The sequence below is a fragment of the Neltuma alba genome, unplaced genomic scaffold, assembly GCF_004799145.2.
Source record: "Neltuma alba isolate B1F8T4 unplaced genomic scaffold, ASM479914v2 tig00001887_pilon, whole genome shotgun sequence".
Taxonomy (NCBI): Eukaryota; Viridiplantae; Streptophyta; class Magnoliopsida; order Fabales; family Fabaceae; genus Neltuma; species Neltuma alba.
In genome coordinates this window covers 200,970-214,892 of record NW_021632656.1, presented here as the reverse complement: position 1 = coordinate 214,892, position 13,923 = coordinate 200,970, and the positions used below count along the sequence as shown (strand labels likewise).

At 37.7% G+C, this 13,923-nt stretch overlaps 2 protein-coding genes and 1 pseudogene across 2 annotated transcripts; 2 read left to right on the top strand and 1 right to left on the bottom strand.

Moving 5' to 3' along the window:
- The first annotated feature begins 895 nt into the window (after positions 1-895).
- LOC114713478 (endoglucanase 11-like) lies at positions 896-4,484 on the top strand (annotated as a pseudogene).
- Positions 4,485-6,488: 2,004 nt separating this feature from the next.
- Positions 6,489-8,973, top strand: LOC114713318 (protein LYK5-like). Its single transcript, XM_028897938.1, has one exon. It carries the CDS (start codon positions 6,570-6,572, stop codon positions 8,583-8,585), a length of 2,016 nt encoding a protein of 671 aa, XP_028753771.1. The 5' UTR covers positions 6,489-6,569; the 3' UTR covers positions 8,586-8,973.
- A 367-nt stretch (positions 8,974-9,340) lies between these two features.
- Positions 9,341-13,403, bottom strand: LOC114713336 (hydroxyproline O-arabinosyltransferase 1). The gene is made up of 8 exons (XM_028897962.1): positions 12,883-13,403; positions 11,595-11,662; positions 11,307-11,508; positions 11,123-11,220; positions 10,972-11,041; positions 10,409-10,480; positions 10,111-10,224; positions 9,341-9,690 (listed from the first exon to the last, which is right to left on the bottom strand). Exons 1-8 carry the CDS (start codon positions 13,279-13,281, stop codon positions 9,634-9,636), a joined length of 1,080 nt encoding a protein of 359 aa, XP_028753795.1. The 5' UTR covers positions 13,282-13,403; the 3' UTR covers positions 9,341-9,633.
- Positions 13,404-13,923: the final 520 nt, after the last annotated feature.

The following is a 13,923-nucleotide window of genomic DNA, read 5'->3' as shown; positions in this document are numbered from 1 at the left end:
TCGAAATTGATAAACGAACGAAATAAGGATTCATCCAGAGATCCAACTCTTGTCTAAAGTATCTTTTTCATTGGAATGATTTTGAACACATATTTTTCCATATCAATCTAATTCGACAATATTTCCTAATAAATTTAACCAAAAGCTCTAAGGCTAAAATGCTAAATTTCGTAGAATAAACGAATTTTAATTTAACGTACATGTAAATATTGTACACTATCAAAATTTGATAACAATGATAATTAAAAAATTCTGTATAATTTAAGCAATGAACAGATTTTGTCTCTTCTTAAAAATGGAACTAGATATCTTTTAGTTTTTATGCACATTGTACCCTCTAAATAAATATAACAAGACTATTATGTTAACTAAATTGTGATCCAGACTTTATAAGTGATATTGTTAATAATAATTAAAAGAAGAAGACGAAAAAAATATGGACCGATAGATATATACGTTGGGGAACTAATCTCCCGACGGCAAAGTTAAACATGCAGGATTATGGCCATAAATAGAGGGAAAAGCCACTTTGAAATTTGCAGTGTGCAGCAGACTTCCCACATCAGAGGCGCTTTTCCTCGTCAGGCACAGAAGAGAGAGAGAGAGAGGGAGAGAGAGAGTTGAGGGAGTGAGAGAAACATCAAAGCTTTGCACAAATCACGCTTCTGTTGAAAGGAAATATGGCTAGCAAGGGAAAGAGTTTCACATTCATGTGAGACTCCCACGCAAAAGTGGGAACCTATAGCCATTGACCCAAGGCAAAGCTTTCAAAGCTATTTCAGACCTCTTGTGAGCTGAGAGTGAAGAGGCCTCACTTTTCCTTTTCCTCAATTTCCCTTCGCTCCTAAAACAATAAAAAAAAAAGGTTTTTTTTTTGTTTAGGAGGGAAGGGACATCAATCAATGGAGGAGAAAATTCAGTTTGCAGTTTTTCAGCATTGCTGGTTTTGCCTCTTCTTCTTCATCGTCTACACTATTACTTATACTGTTCAAGCTTTTGATTATGCCGATGCTCTGTCCAAAAGCCTTCTTTACTTTGAAGCACAGCGTTCCGGGAGGCTGCCGTACAACCAGCGGGTCTCTTGGCGGGACCATTCTGGCCTCACCGACGGTCTTGAACAAGGGGTTAGCTCGAATTCTTAATGCCCATTTCCCACAATTCGTTCAAATTCCGAGGTTTAGCTTTTCTTAGTTTGCCAATCGCTTTCAAAGATTGAAGAAGGTTCGTTTTGTGCAGGTGGATTTGGTGGGTGGGTATTATGACGCTGGTGATCATGTCAAGTTTGGGCTTCCAATGGCGTTCACTGTCACTATGCTCTCGTGGGGTGCTATAGAGTATAGAGAACAGATTGCAGAAGCCGGTGAATTAGAACACACAATGGAGGCAATCAAATGGGGCACTGATTACTTCATCAAAGCTCACACTAGCCCGAATGTGTTGTGGGCAGAGGTAGCTTAATTCATATGTACACATGTTTTCGAATTTGAATTCTTCCACACGCAGCAAAACTCATTGGTATTCACCTAGAAATTGATTATCACAAACAATGGTTGTTTGTCAGGTGGGTGATGGAGACACTGATCACTATTGCTGGCAACGCCCAGAGGACATGACAACATCACGGCAAGCTTACAAGGTGGATGAACAAAATCCAGGTTCAGATCTGGCCGGAGAAACGGCAGCTGCCATGGCTGCCGCGTCCATAGTTCAGAGAAACAAACCCACATTACTCCCACCTTCTTCTGCACCATGCCCAAGAGGTAATTAAGCTCTCAAGTTCTTGATTTGTTCTGTATACAGAAAAAAAGTTTCTGCTGAACCTGGACTGCCACTTTTATGAACAACATTTGAATCGGAATAATCCAAAGTTCTCTAGCGTAAATGTTAGGGAAACAAAGTCAAATTTGAGGTTCAAACATGTTATATTCTCCTAGAGACGGTTAAGGTATCTCAATTCATGATAAGTATATATTTTGTTTTGTGTAGTTGTTTGAGTTTGCAGACAAGTATAGGGGAAAGTATGATGAAAGTGTTGGAGTAGTGAAGAGTTACTATGCGTCGGTGAGTGGATACATGGACGAGCTTTTGTGGGCAGCCATGTGGCTTTACAAAGCCACCGACAACAAGCAATATTTTGAGTACGTCGTTTCCAATGCTCATAGCTTCGGTGGCACTGGTTGGGCCATCACTGAATTCAGCTGGGACGTGAAATATGCTGGCCTTCAAGTCTTAGCATCAAAGGTATGGGAAAAAAAAAAATTGAACTCAGTTTCTCTCTGTATATATCAGTCCCTTTTCAAATTTGACTCTGTTAGTTTATTAGAACAAATTTGAAGGTAAAGTTGCCTTGAATCACTCTCTGTTGTCTCATAACTGTCTCCTTCCAAAAGGGGTCAAAATATAATGGTCCACAATGTCTTCCGCTTTAATTTGATTTTCAAACCAGTTTTTGTTTTTTACTCCCCAAGTTCCTCAATTCTCACATGATTTCAAAATTGGATGATGGACCAAATCTTCAAATCTTGGCACCTTCATGCTTGGTTTCTAAAGGTCATACATGGAGTGTGCACTAATTAAGGCATATTATCTGTTGAGGTTAAAAGTTTAAAACTGGAAGAAAGTTTAGTCAAGCACAAGCCATGTGCTACTGGCTCTTCGTATGACGGTACAATTAAAGTGGTCCGTCTCATGGGTGAGCCAAATGTCCAAATATTAATGGTGGCAAACACTGAATACCTTACTTTTTGATCCAACAATATATTAAATTTTTCTTTTTGCTTACATTAATATTTCTTACACGTGATTCAGGTTTTTCTACTACGTTAAAGTTGTATAGTTATTTATTTTTAAATAAAATCATATTTTATCTTGTGAGATTGTGACTTATACTTTCATCCCAATTCACACTAGCACTTGAAAATTAGCAAATTATGTATCGTATATTATTTTTGTTTTATTACAAAAGTAAATAAAAAATTTGATTTTATTTTAATGAATATAGATAGATGTCTATCAAATATGCGATGATGTGAAAAATGTCAAAATGGTAATAATTGAGTCCACTAATTGGTTATCTAATGGGCATATATCTTGACCCCCAAATCATGAGGGCAGTGAGATTGGAGTTGCGTGCCCCACCTCCACAGATAACCCTGTCTCCTGCGGAGGGCATGGCATACCCTTTTGTTTTATTATTATTATTATTTTTGGTCTTAAGTGAAATTAAAACAAACAGAGGGTGATAGAAACTATTTGTACTCATGTGAATCTTGCATAAATAAGTTTTATGTTTATCTATTTCTTCTAAAATTCATTTGAAGATATAACGTCTATCCAATTAGTTGGGTTGTGCACAGTTAAGAATCTAATTCCCATAGAAGGCTTAACATGATGAGAGGGATTCTGAAGTCTGAGTTTGGTGAGGTTGGTGAATTTACATTGTCTTTCTTCTTCCTTTTTTTTTCTTTTTAAAGTAGACATGTGATGACCAACTTTAGAGTGATCCATAACTTCAGAGGATCTCATTCCCATGTCAAAGATAACTTTTTTAGTGGTAGTGTAAGATGATGCTGATATTGGGTTGAAGATTGATACACATGGCCCTCACATGCCTTGGTCCTGACACCTAACTTTCGAACAGCTAGATGTGAGGTTAAATTGAGATTCTTGTGAAGCTTCTATGGATGGCTAATCCAGTCCATAACTTTGACAAGTCCATAGGATCTGTGAATGGATGATGAGCATTCATTTATGACATTGCTTCATTATTAATCATTTTGCAGTTTCTGGTTGAAGAAAAAACACAAGGCCCATGCGACACGCTTGAACAGTACAGATCAAAAGCAGAGTTCTTCATGTGTTCATGTCTGAACAAGAACAATGGCAGCAACAACAACAACGTGGGCCTAACCCCAGCAGGATTACTCTACATTCGTCAATGGAATAACATGCAATACGTCTCAACAGCATCATTTCTTCTCACTATATACTCTGACTTCCTTCACAACACAAACCAGAGACTCACCTGCAACGGAGTAACCATTAGCCCTGAAGACATTCTAGGTTTTGCCAAGTCACAGATTGACTACATTTTGGGTTCTAACCCCGTGAACATGAGCTACTTAGTGGGTTATGGGTCTAATTACCCCAAAAGGGTTCATCACAGAGGGGCATCAATGGTGTCCTACAGAGAGAATAAAGGGTTCATAGGGTGCACACAAGGGTATGACCATTGGTACAGTAATGAAGAACCTAACCCTAATGTTGTTGTTGGGGCTCTGGTTGGAGGGCCTGATTTGGGAGACAAGTTTGAGGATCGGAGGAATAACTACATGCAGACTGAGGCCTGCACATATAATACTGCTCCTTTGGTTGCAGTTTTTGCCAAGTTATTGGACTTACAGAACCAGAACTTGTTGGTTCCTGAGTCTGCTTCTCTTATGGTTGCTTCCTTTTAAGTTAATGATATGGTAAATAGTGATATAGTATTCATGTTTCAAAAGGCAATTTTAACTTTCTAAGTTATTAAAAATATGTATTTTTTCCCTCCTCATTGGTGATTGATTTCGTGGCAAACGCGGAATAGGAAGTCCTGCTCACATGTATTCATTATTTATTAGTGCCATACAAACTGCTGATGGTTGATGATGATAGATATGTGATCTGTTATTTTCAAGGGGAAGTAGAGATGGGGCAAACTTGTCCCTTTCCAAAGAAGAATACATCCAAAGAGATTGGGCCCTTTTCTTTCTCTGTCTCTTTCTTTCATTTGGCCATAGGTAGTGGAGGTGGCTAATTCTAAGAAGACATCATCCAAAATCTAATTATAAACTGAAACATACTCTTCTTATTCAAGGCGAAAAAGAAGATTTTCTTAGTCCTATTTATAAGATTTTTTAGTCCTATTATAAGTTGTTTTATTACATTTTAGTGTGAATATACTACCTCCGGTTTTTAATAAAGACCTTGTTGATTTTTATTTTGGTCCTAAATATAAGGCTCCAATTCATTTTGTCTCTCGTATTTATACATTTTTTCCAAGGTAGCCCTTCTAATAACAAGAGTTTTAGTCAATACACTTAATTAGTAAGGATATTTTAGAAAAGACAACACTTATTAGAACAAATAACTAACTCAATTTGCTTCCTTAATTTTCTCAAATTAGTCAACTGGCTCTTATAATTAAGACGGAGGTAGTACTATTTTGTTCTTCATTTATTATAGAGTAGATTAGTTATCTTCTTTTAAAATGTGTATATTAAATAGGGTTAAAATTGAAAACTTGTTATTTTTAATGGAGAGTTAGTATCGTTTGGGATTTTTTTTGTCTGTGTGAAACATGTTGTAAGTGTTTTATAAATAGTATCATAGGAGTATAATTTATTGTTATACATGAATATTTTAAAAAATTCATGTCATGATTTGTTGGAATTGAATAATTTATTTAACTTTTAAATATATTTAAATTAGTTAAATAATTTTTATATTAATGAGTGAAATTTTAAATATTGAAAGAGTATTAAGAATTGACCCTTAGCCTCTCTGTCTATAACTCATCTTACTTCTAACACGTGAAAAGGTATGATTATTTTAATAAGAATATTTATTTACGCTGTTTCATTTGATGTCAAATGAATATCAAATTATTGTTTAAACAAAAAAAAAAAAAAGACATTTCAATATCCTGCTGTCCCGCCCGTCGACCACGGCAATTAATGGAAAATTAAAACGTCCATGCACATTCATGCGCTGGAAATTTTGAACATGTATGAATAAAGTTGGCTGCATTGACTCGTTCCGACGGAACAATAACTCTCCATGGCAGTGACGTGTTTGACTGGCTTCTGAACCCATTCAAACGAAAATTGTGTAATTAGAAAAAAGAAAAGAAAATCTCGAGGGTTGCATGTAAAATGTAAATAGTAACATGAAAAATTAATATACACTACTCGTTCTAATTATAAGACTTTGTTTATAATTTAAAAATAAAATCTTTTGACAAAAAATAAAATTTACAATAAAATCTTATAATTAGGATCGATAGTATTATTTAAAGATTACAAATTTATAATTACTCATAATTAAACCTTCAAATTAAATTATGTCTAATCATAACATCAAATTGCCGTTACCGTTTCTTAAAATGATAACCTGAACTCTCCACAATTGTTATTATTATTTAATTTTTTATAGTACAAAATTTTTTTTATTGTGAGACAGTAATGAATATAAAGGTTTTGTGAAGTATATAACTTATCGTTACAAAATTTGAAGCCTCAAATAGTACTTAAAAAATATATGAAGTTTTTTCAGATGAGATAAAATAATAAATTACTTATACCGCCGCCAGCCGCCATTTTAACACGTTTTATGTATAACGACATGATTTAATTATTATATTTTGATAAAAAAAAGGAACTCTAGTCTTTAATAGATTGAGTGCTGTCATTTTATCACCAAAAGACTGCATGAAAGAAAAGTCAAACCAAACCAAAAACAAAGACGCGTTCTTCCATTCCATCATATACATACAGCCGTGAGATAAAAGAACTCGAACCAGAATCCATTTCATGATTTCATCTCAGAAGGAGCAAGTAGACACCACACCAATGGCTAAATCTCTCTGGGTTTCTCTGGTTCTGTTGGTGTTCTTGAATTCTCAGATTCCTTCTTCACAAGCTCAGCAAGAATACGTCAACAACAAGCAACTAGACTGCGACAGTGGCGTCACCTACAATGCCACCTTGGGCAATCTCTGCAATGGCGTCTCTCGTTCCTGCAATTCTTACCTCACTTTCCGATCAATCTCTCCTCTCTACAACACTCCTTCCTCCATAGCTTTTCTCCTGAACTCCACACCCACTGCCATAGCCAAAGCCAACAACATCTCCGACGTTGCTCCCATCCCCGACAACACCATGGTCATCGTCCCCGTTAACTGCTCCTGCTCCGGCAGGTACTACCAGCACAACGCCTCCTACGTCTTGAAGCAACGAGGAGAAACATATTTCAGTGTTTCTAATAATACCTATCAGGCTCTCACTACTTGTCAAGCGATTGAAGCTCAGAACACTTATGATAAGCGGAATCTCCTTGCTGGGATGAATTTGAATGTGCCTCTTCGGTGTGCATGTCCCACGAGGAAGCAGGAAGATTCTGGGTTTAAGTATTTGCTCACCTATTTGGTCGCTCTAGGAGAATCGGTGGCTTCCATTGGTGGTCTGTTTGGGGTCGATGAACAGAGCGTTTTGGATGCCAACGAGCTTTCTTCGACTTCTATTATTTTCTATTTCACGCCAATCACGGTTCCTCTGAGAAAAGAGCCCGATCCAATCAAAGTGGCCTCTCCTCCTCCTCCGTCGCCGCCGCCGCCTCCTCCTACTACAGCGAGCTCTGCTGACTCTAGCTCTTCCAAGAAATGGGTCATCGTCGGAGTCACGGTCGGAGCTGTTCTTATTCTTCTCCTTGGCCTGTCGGGATTTCTCTTCTGCTACCGCCGCCGCCGCCGTCAGCGGAAATCTCAGCTGCCTTCTTTGGCTCCGACATCAACCGAAACCACCAAGAAGACCACAGACTCTGGCACAACGCAGTCATGGTCTATTTCTTCGGAAGGAATTCGCTACGCCATTGATTCGTTGACAGTTTACAAATTCGAGGATTTGCAGAAAGCGACGAGTTTCTTCAGCGAAGCTAACAAGATCAAAGGATCTGTGTACAGAGCAACTTTTAAAGGAGACGACGCTGCCGTTAAAATCTACAAAGGCGACGTGTCGAAAGAGTCGAAAGAGATCAGCATTCTGAAGCGACTCAACCACACCAACATCACGAGGCTCTCCGGTTTCTGTGTCCACAAAGGAGACACTTATCTGGTTTATGAGTTCGCCGAGAATGGCTCACTCGACGATTGGCTTCATCCTAACGACAGAAGCAAAAACAAGTTTAAGAATTCATCTTCGACCCTAAATTGGAGACAGAGGGTTCAGATTGCTCACGATATAGCTGATGCATTGAATTACCTTCACAACTACACCAACCCTCCTCATATCCACAAGAATCTCCAGAGTGGGAATGTGCTTGTGGATGGGAATTTCAGAGCCAAAGTTTCAAACTTTGGATTAGCAAGAGAATTAGATGATGAAGAGGGTGGATTTCAAGTGACAAGGCATGTGATAGGTACACAAGGGTATATGGCACCAGAGTATATGGAGAATGGAGTGATAACTCCAAGAATGGACGTTTTTGCACTTGGGGTTGTGATTCTGGAGCTGATATCAGGGAAGGAAGCCATTGTTGGGGATGAGAAGCTTCTGTCCTCGTGTGCGAGGGAGGTGGTTGAAGGAGAGAATGTGAGGGAGAAGCTTCGAGGATTTGTGGATCCAAGTTTTGGGGATGAATACCCATTGGATTTGGTATACTCCATGGCACAAGTTGCTAAACGCTGTGTTGAACAAGACATTAATTCGAGACCAGGCATTTCTGAGGTGCTCACGACACTGTCCAAGATTCAGTCATCTACGCTTGATTGGGATCCTTCCGATGAACTTGACAGGTCAAGATCTGTTAGCCAAGTGTCTGAAGCCAGGTAGACAGACGTCAATGGCTACTGGAGACTGGAGACAGAGACACAATCAAATAAGTCTCTCTCTCCAAAATTCTCATACCCTTGAATCCATCTAGAGTGGCACCTCATGCTCATGGCACATGAGAGCTTCCTTCTCATTTTTGGCTGCTCACTTTTGCAGCATTATTATCAATCTGTGATCACGGGTGATTATTGCTCCGCATAAAGAGTGTTGATTTGTTAATTCGGTTGGTTTGATGTCTTTGTTAATGGGCAACCTTGGAAACCTCTTGTCGCCACTTGGGGGCTAACTTTCTCTGTACACTTGAAATTTTCTGTTAGACTGAAATTTGTAGAAAATAATGTAATACCATTTATCATGAATTTGGAAAAACTTAGAGCATGTTTGAAGAGAAGTTGATCTCTATGGATTTGATTTGAATCTGTTACCTCCATGCAATATGAGTTCATAATGTTATTAATGATTAATTTCACTGGTCCGGGCTCGAACTTAAAAATGTTAGTTTTCCAATGAAAATATTAAGTATTTTATCCTATTTATTTTTGATATATGAATATTCCAATTAAAAACTATTGTAAACCACTCTTCTTTGCTGTGTATCATTAAACAAAAAAAAAAAAAACTTGCAAACCATTCTATCAGCTTTGTCGTCAATAGTATGGCCTTCAGCCTCCAGCCCAGTGCCAGGCACTAGGTTCGACATTTAGTTACATAATGAATTGTAATTCTTTATACTTCCTAATTCACATACAAGAATCAACGAAATTAAGGCCAAGCAAATATTATTGAAGAAGTCAAAGAATTGAGCAGCAACACAGCTGAACAACAAAATACATTCTTTCAAGCATTAGTGGCACATATCCGTGGGATTGAGATTTGCATCACGGCCGAACTACGCCACAGCTATATCTGAGACAAAGGATTACACAATACAATAATACAGAAAACACAGCACAGATCATTGTGGCAATCCACTGCCCAGCAACTTGTATGAGGTGAATGTCATTTGCCTGCTGAACGCATGCATCAGCTAGGGCACTTGCAGCTATACTCATGACCAATTAGGAATATTTGCTGTAGCTTCATTTACCATTTTTACCAAAGTCACCTGCAGAAAGTAATTGCAGAGTTGTAAATCTGATCCAACCCTTGAACTTCAAAAAAAGTTTGCGCTACAACTACTGATGATGCAGAGCCATGGAAATGAATGCTATATTGTAACTATAGGTTTGTACTTAGAATTTATTACAGGCGTTCTTTTCAGCTCAGATTCTTACCATGGGGACTAGCACGATCAGTCTACAACTATTTATGCTTTTTAATATTGAATTTGCTCAAAGGAAAACCAAACTTTTAATCATCTGGTGCAAGTTTTTGTGAAGATTCAAATCAAATAAACCAACCAAATTAAGACAGGTTCCAGACGTTTCCAAAAGAACATTACATTGAGGAAAATAGGTAAAACCAAGGACAACATGATCATTACATATCTTGTCAGTAATAGAATACCAAGGGTGATGAAACATACCACACTTTCTGGAACACCAGCTGGAGGCAATGCAAGATTTTTTGGTGGAGCAACACGGTCATACGATCTTTTGTCAAACCTCCATTCTCCAATCTTTCCATAGGTAAGCTCACCCTGAATATTATGAAATCACATAATAAGAAACAAATGCAAGATGCTGAATATAAAAGGGAGGCAGATTTCCATCCCTTTGGTTTGTTGAAATATACATCCGTGCCCCTCATTTTCTTTTTCCCATTCCATTCTCCAATGGATATTAGAGTAAAAAATGCCCAGGAGATCAGTCTAAATACAGTACCTTCATGGTGTAGTCACATCCGTATGTGTAGTGAATTATATATGTCTTCCCAATTTTTTTGTCCCATGGAGGCTGTCACACATAATAAAAACACAAATAGTTGTAAATTTGGTTGTAGAAGATGTTCATATGATGAGAATAGCTAAAAGTTAGTATTTTAGACTAATCCTAACAATTGAAAAGAAAGGAAAATAGACCAACCGCTTTCAAATTATAATAACAGGAAAACAGTCCACACTAAGAAAAATGATGCAATGCATATCATTGGTTTCATATGGCTCAGCATGAGCATTGAACAATGCAAAATTCATCACATATTGCATTCTATTTAAGGGGAGAGTATAGAATGGATGAATATACCATGTGACAACTAAGTTATTTGGTATCGTATGATATAATAGATGAAGAACATGTTTGGTTTCACATTGGACAGAAAGGTCCTCAGCAATCAAAGACGGCCAATTATACAAGCTTTAACGAGCAAAACATGAAATTTTATGCTCAATATCAATATATACAAGACGAGGGTCTAATCAGTCCAAGACAGCAAAAGAAAAGAGAACCTGAATCATGAATTCCTTGTATAATATGTTGCCAACACCATGAAGAGCAGATGAAACAGCATAAGCATACCTATTATATTAGTAATACAAATGTCAGAATCAAGTTGCAGTAACTTAGTCAATGAAACGAAAATGGATTAGAGGGAATTACATTTCAAGCACCCAGCCAAATGCTTTATCTGTTTCAGGATCTTTCTTCATTGCAATGGAAACATTCATCCAAGTGGGAGCAATCTTCTTAAGGGATTCCTGACATTTTTTTCAAACAAAATCAATCAATCAATACCCAAATTCTGAAAAATATACATCACTAACACCAAGGAATTGATATATACCTTCCCAACAATAACTGGTGAGTTTCCTATGGGGTCGATGTTGGTAACTGGTCCATTTTCCTCAGGGAAATACTTCCTCAATACTTTCTCATACTTCTTGGGTTCAATGTAGAAGAAAGGAAATGCTGCTCCAAGCCCGTCTCTGGATAAGTTGGGTATAGGCTTGACAATTATATGATCCGGCTCAGCCATCAATATGTAACTGAAGCATGATGTAGAGGGTATCAATAAAGTCAAAAATAAATAAAATGATCGGTGATTTGTACATAGAAATTTGAAGTCCCATACTCTTCTTTGATATCTGCTTCTTTTAGCCATTGTACAAAGGCCCAAGGTCTGTTGAGGACTATATAACCCTGTATAAACGAAAGCGAGCATCACAAGGTTTATTTTCATTCAGCCAATAATAATAGATAAAAAAAGATAAAAAAAAAGAAGATTCATAAAGATAAGTTATGAAGAATCTTATTTGTTACTCCACACAAAAGATGGGCAAGACTCTTAAATTATATTCATGTGTATTCTGCTTTTCTGTGTGCACAGTTCCACTGACTCCAATCATCTTTTCTATTAAATTAATAATTCTTTAAATAAGATTCTTTGGTGCTCATGGTAAAGCCTCCCAAGTTCAAATATCTTACAGTGTCCATAGCCAGAAAGGGTAAGTAATGATTACAATAATTTAACAATTCATGATCTGATTTGATGTAGAACCAAAACAGTGATAAACACCAAGCCATAACACAATTTTTAATCCTGAATTCTCCATCACAAGCTCCAATTTTCAACTTGCAAAGATATCATAAACTAAAATAAGTAGCCTTATTATCTTCATCCCATACTGCTTCACAGTTACAGCAGAGAATATTCATACTCAGTCATTGCAGCCTTGCTGATATAAGCTAGATGTGTTAGCAAGGATACTTCTGTCTCCTGGTTAATAAAAGTATACTAATTAGTCAAATAGATTTGCCACGTTGAGTCTATGATGAGACTTGTGAAATGAATTGAACTTCCTTCTCTATTCTTCCTGTTTTCCATTCTTCTATATTTATTAGTTTCCATAACTTCCAAAATTAAACTCTCAAATCCCCAATTAAAAACGCTAAACCCCGAACCCCAACTTAAGAGGACATCATAAACTATTCTTATTAACACAACAATCATCGTTCCATATAGCATCAAAATCATGGCAGAGAATGCCATCTAACGCGCGCGCACACACAGAGACAGTAGAAAAGGACACAGAGTCCAATTTTGCGTTGATATTGTTATCTTCTGCCTTCTACAGCCGAAGAAGTAAAGTAATGATCACAAGGATTCAGCAATAAGCCACCGGATTTGAACCAAAGCATTCATAAACGCTAAATCATAATTCCTAATCCCAAGTTCCCAATTTACAAAGACATGATAACTATCATCCATCCATACAGCATCACGATGACAGTTGAGAATGACACATAAAGCTTATGTATGCTTCTTCAATGTCCTCTTGCCAAAATAGAACCTTCAAAAGAAGACCCAAAAGCACAGTCCACATAAAAGGGCGAAGAGGAGGAAGCATGAAGAATAATACCTGATCCATTCCAGCAGGCAAAGGCTGGGCAACAAAGGTGGGGATCTCATCCATGAGATTGTCAGGCTTCCCGGAGTGAAGAATCCTTGTGAACCCACCCATCTCCGAATTAGGTTGATTCTGGAACTTCTTGAACCAGTAATACATGATTCTGCACTGCCAAGAATTGTACACCGAATCGGAGGCCGTGACCGCTGTGTGGAAGAGCCTCTTGGACTTGCCATTGCCTCTTGATCTGTCAAGTGGCATCTTAATTATGGGATCCACAGAAATGGAGGACCTTGAAGGACCAGGAAATTCTTGTTTGAGAGAGGCATTGGCCGATATGAGAATATTGTAAGTGATCAGAGCTACCGAGAAGCTTATTAGAATTGCGAAGAACAAATTCCCACACCCCATCTTTCAGATCTCTCTCGCTCCACTGTCTCTATTTTTTGCACATAAATGCTTATATGAAGTTTAGAAAGGCCCAGCTAAAAGGTCACAATTTTGGCGCTGAAGAACAACGCAGGCGGCTTAGTCGTCGTTGTCTGGTGAAGTTGTTGAAACCCTCTCTGATATTAGATGTGTATAGAATTCAGGTCCCACTGACATTTTTGTTTGACTGTGCAGTGCTGTTCGAAATATCATATCTGGCATGGGGTGATATCAATAAAAAAGGAATCTTTTTTATCAATGAGAAGGAAAGATTGCTCAACACAAAATAAAGAATGATGGCGAGAGTCGGTTTCCTATGATTTTTCCACCGTGGATCAGGAAGTGTTTCCCCAACCTAACTCCCACATCATTGTTTAATGTCAATTCAAGATTAATTAGTTCACGTTTAGTCGATCAGACAGTCACTTCGTTCGGTTAATTAGGACAGAATGGTTGGACTTGGTCACTGCAAGATCAAGTCAACATGGGAGCATCATTCTTAAAGAAGTTTTCCTTTTCCCTTTTGATTTAACTATAATGTAGAAATAATCTCTCCATGTTCATTGCAAGTTGACAGCAGAAGATAACCCGGTAATCTTTTGGTCAGTACGGTGCGTGGTTATA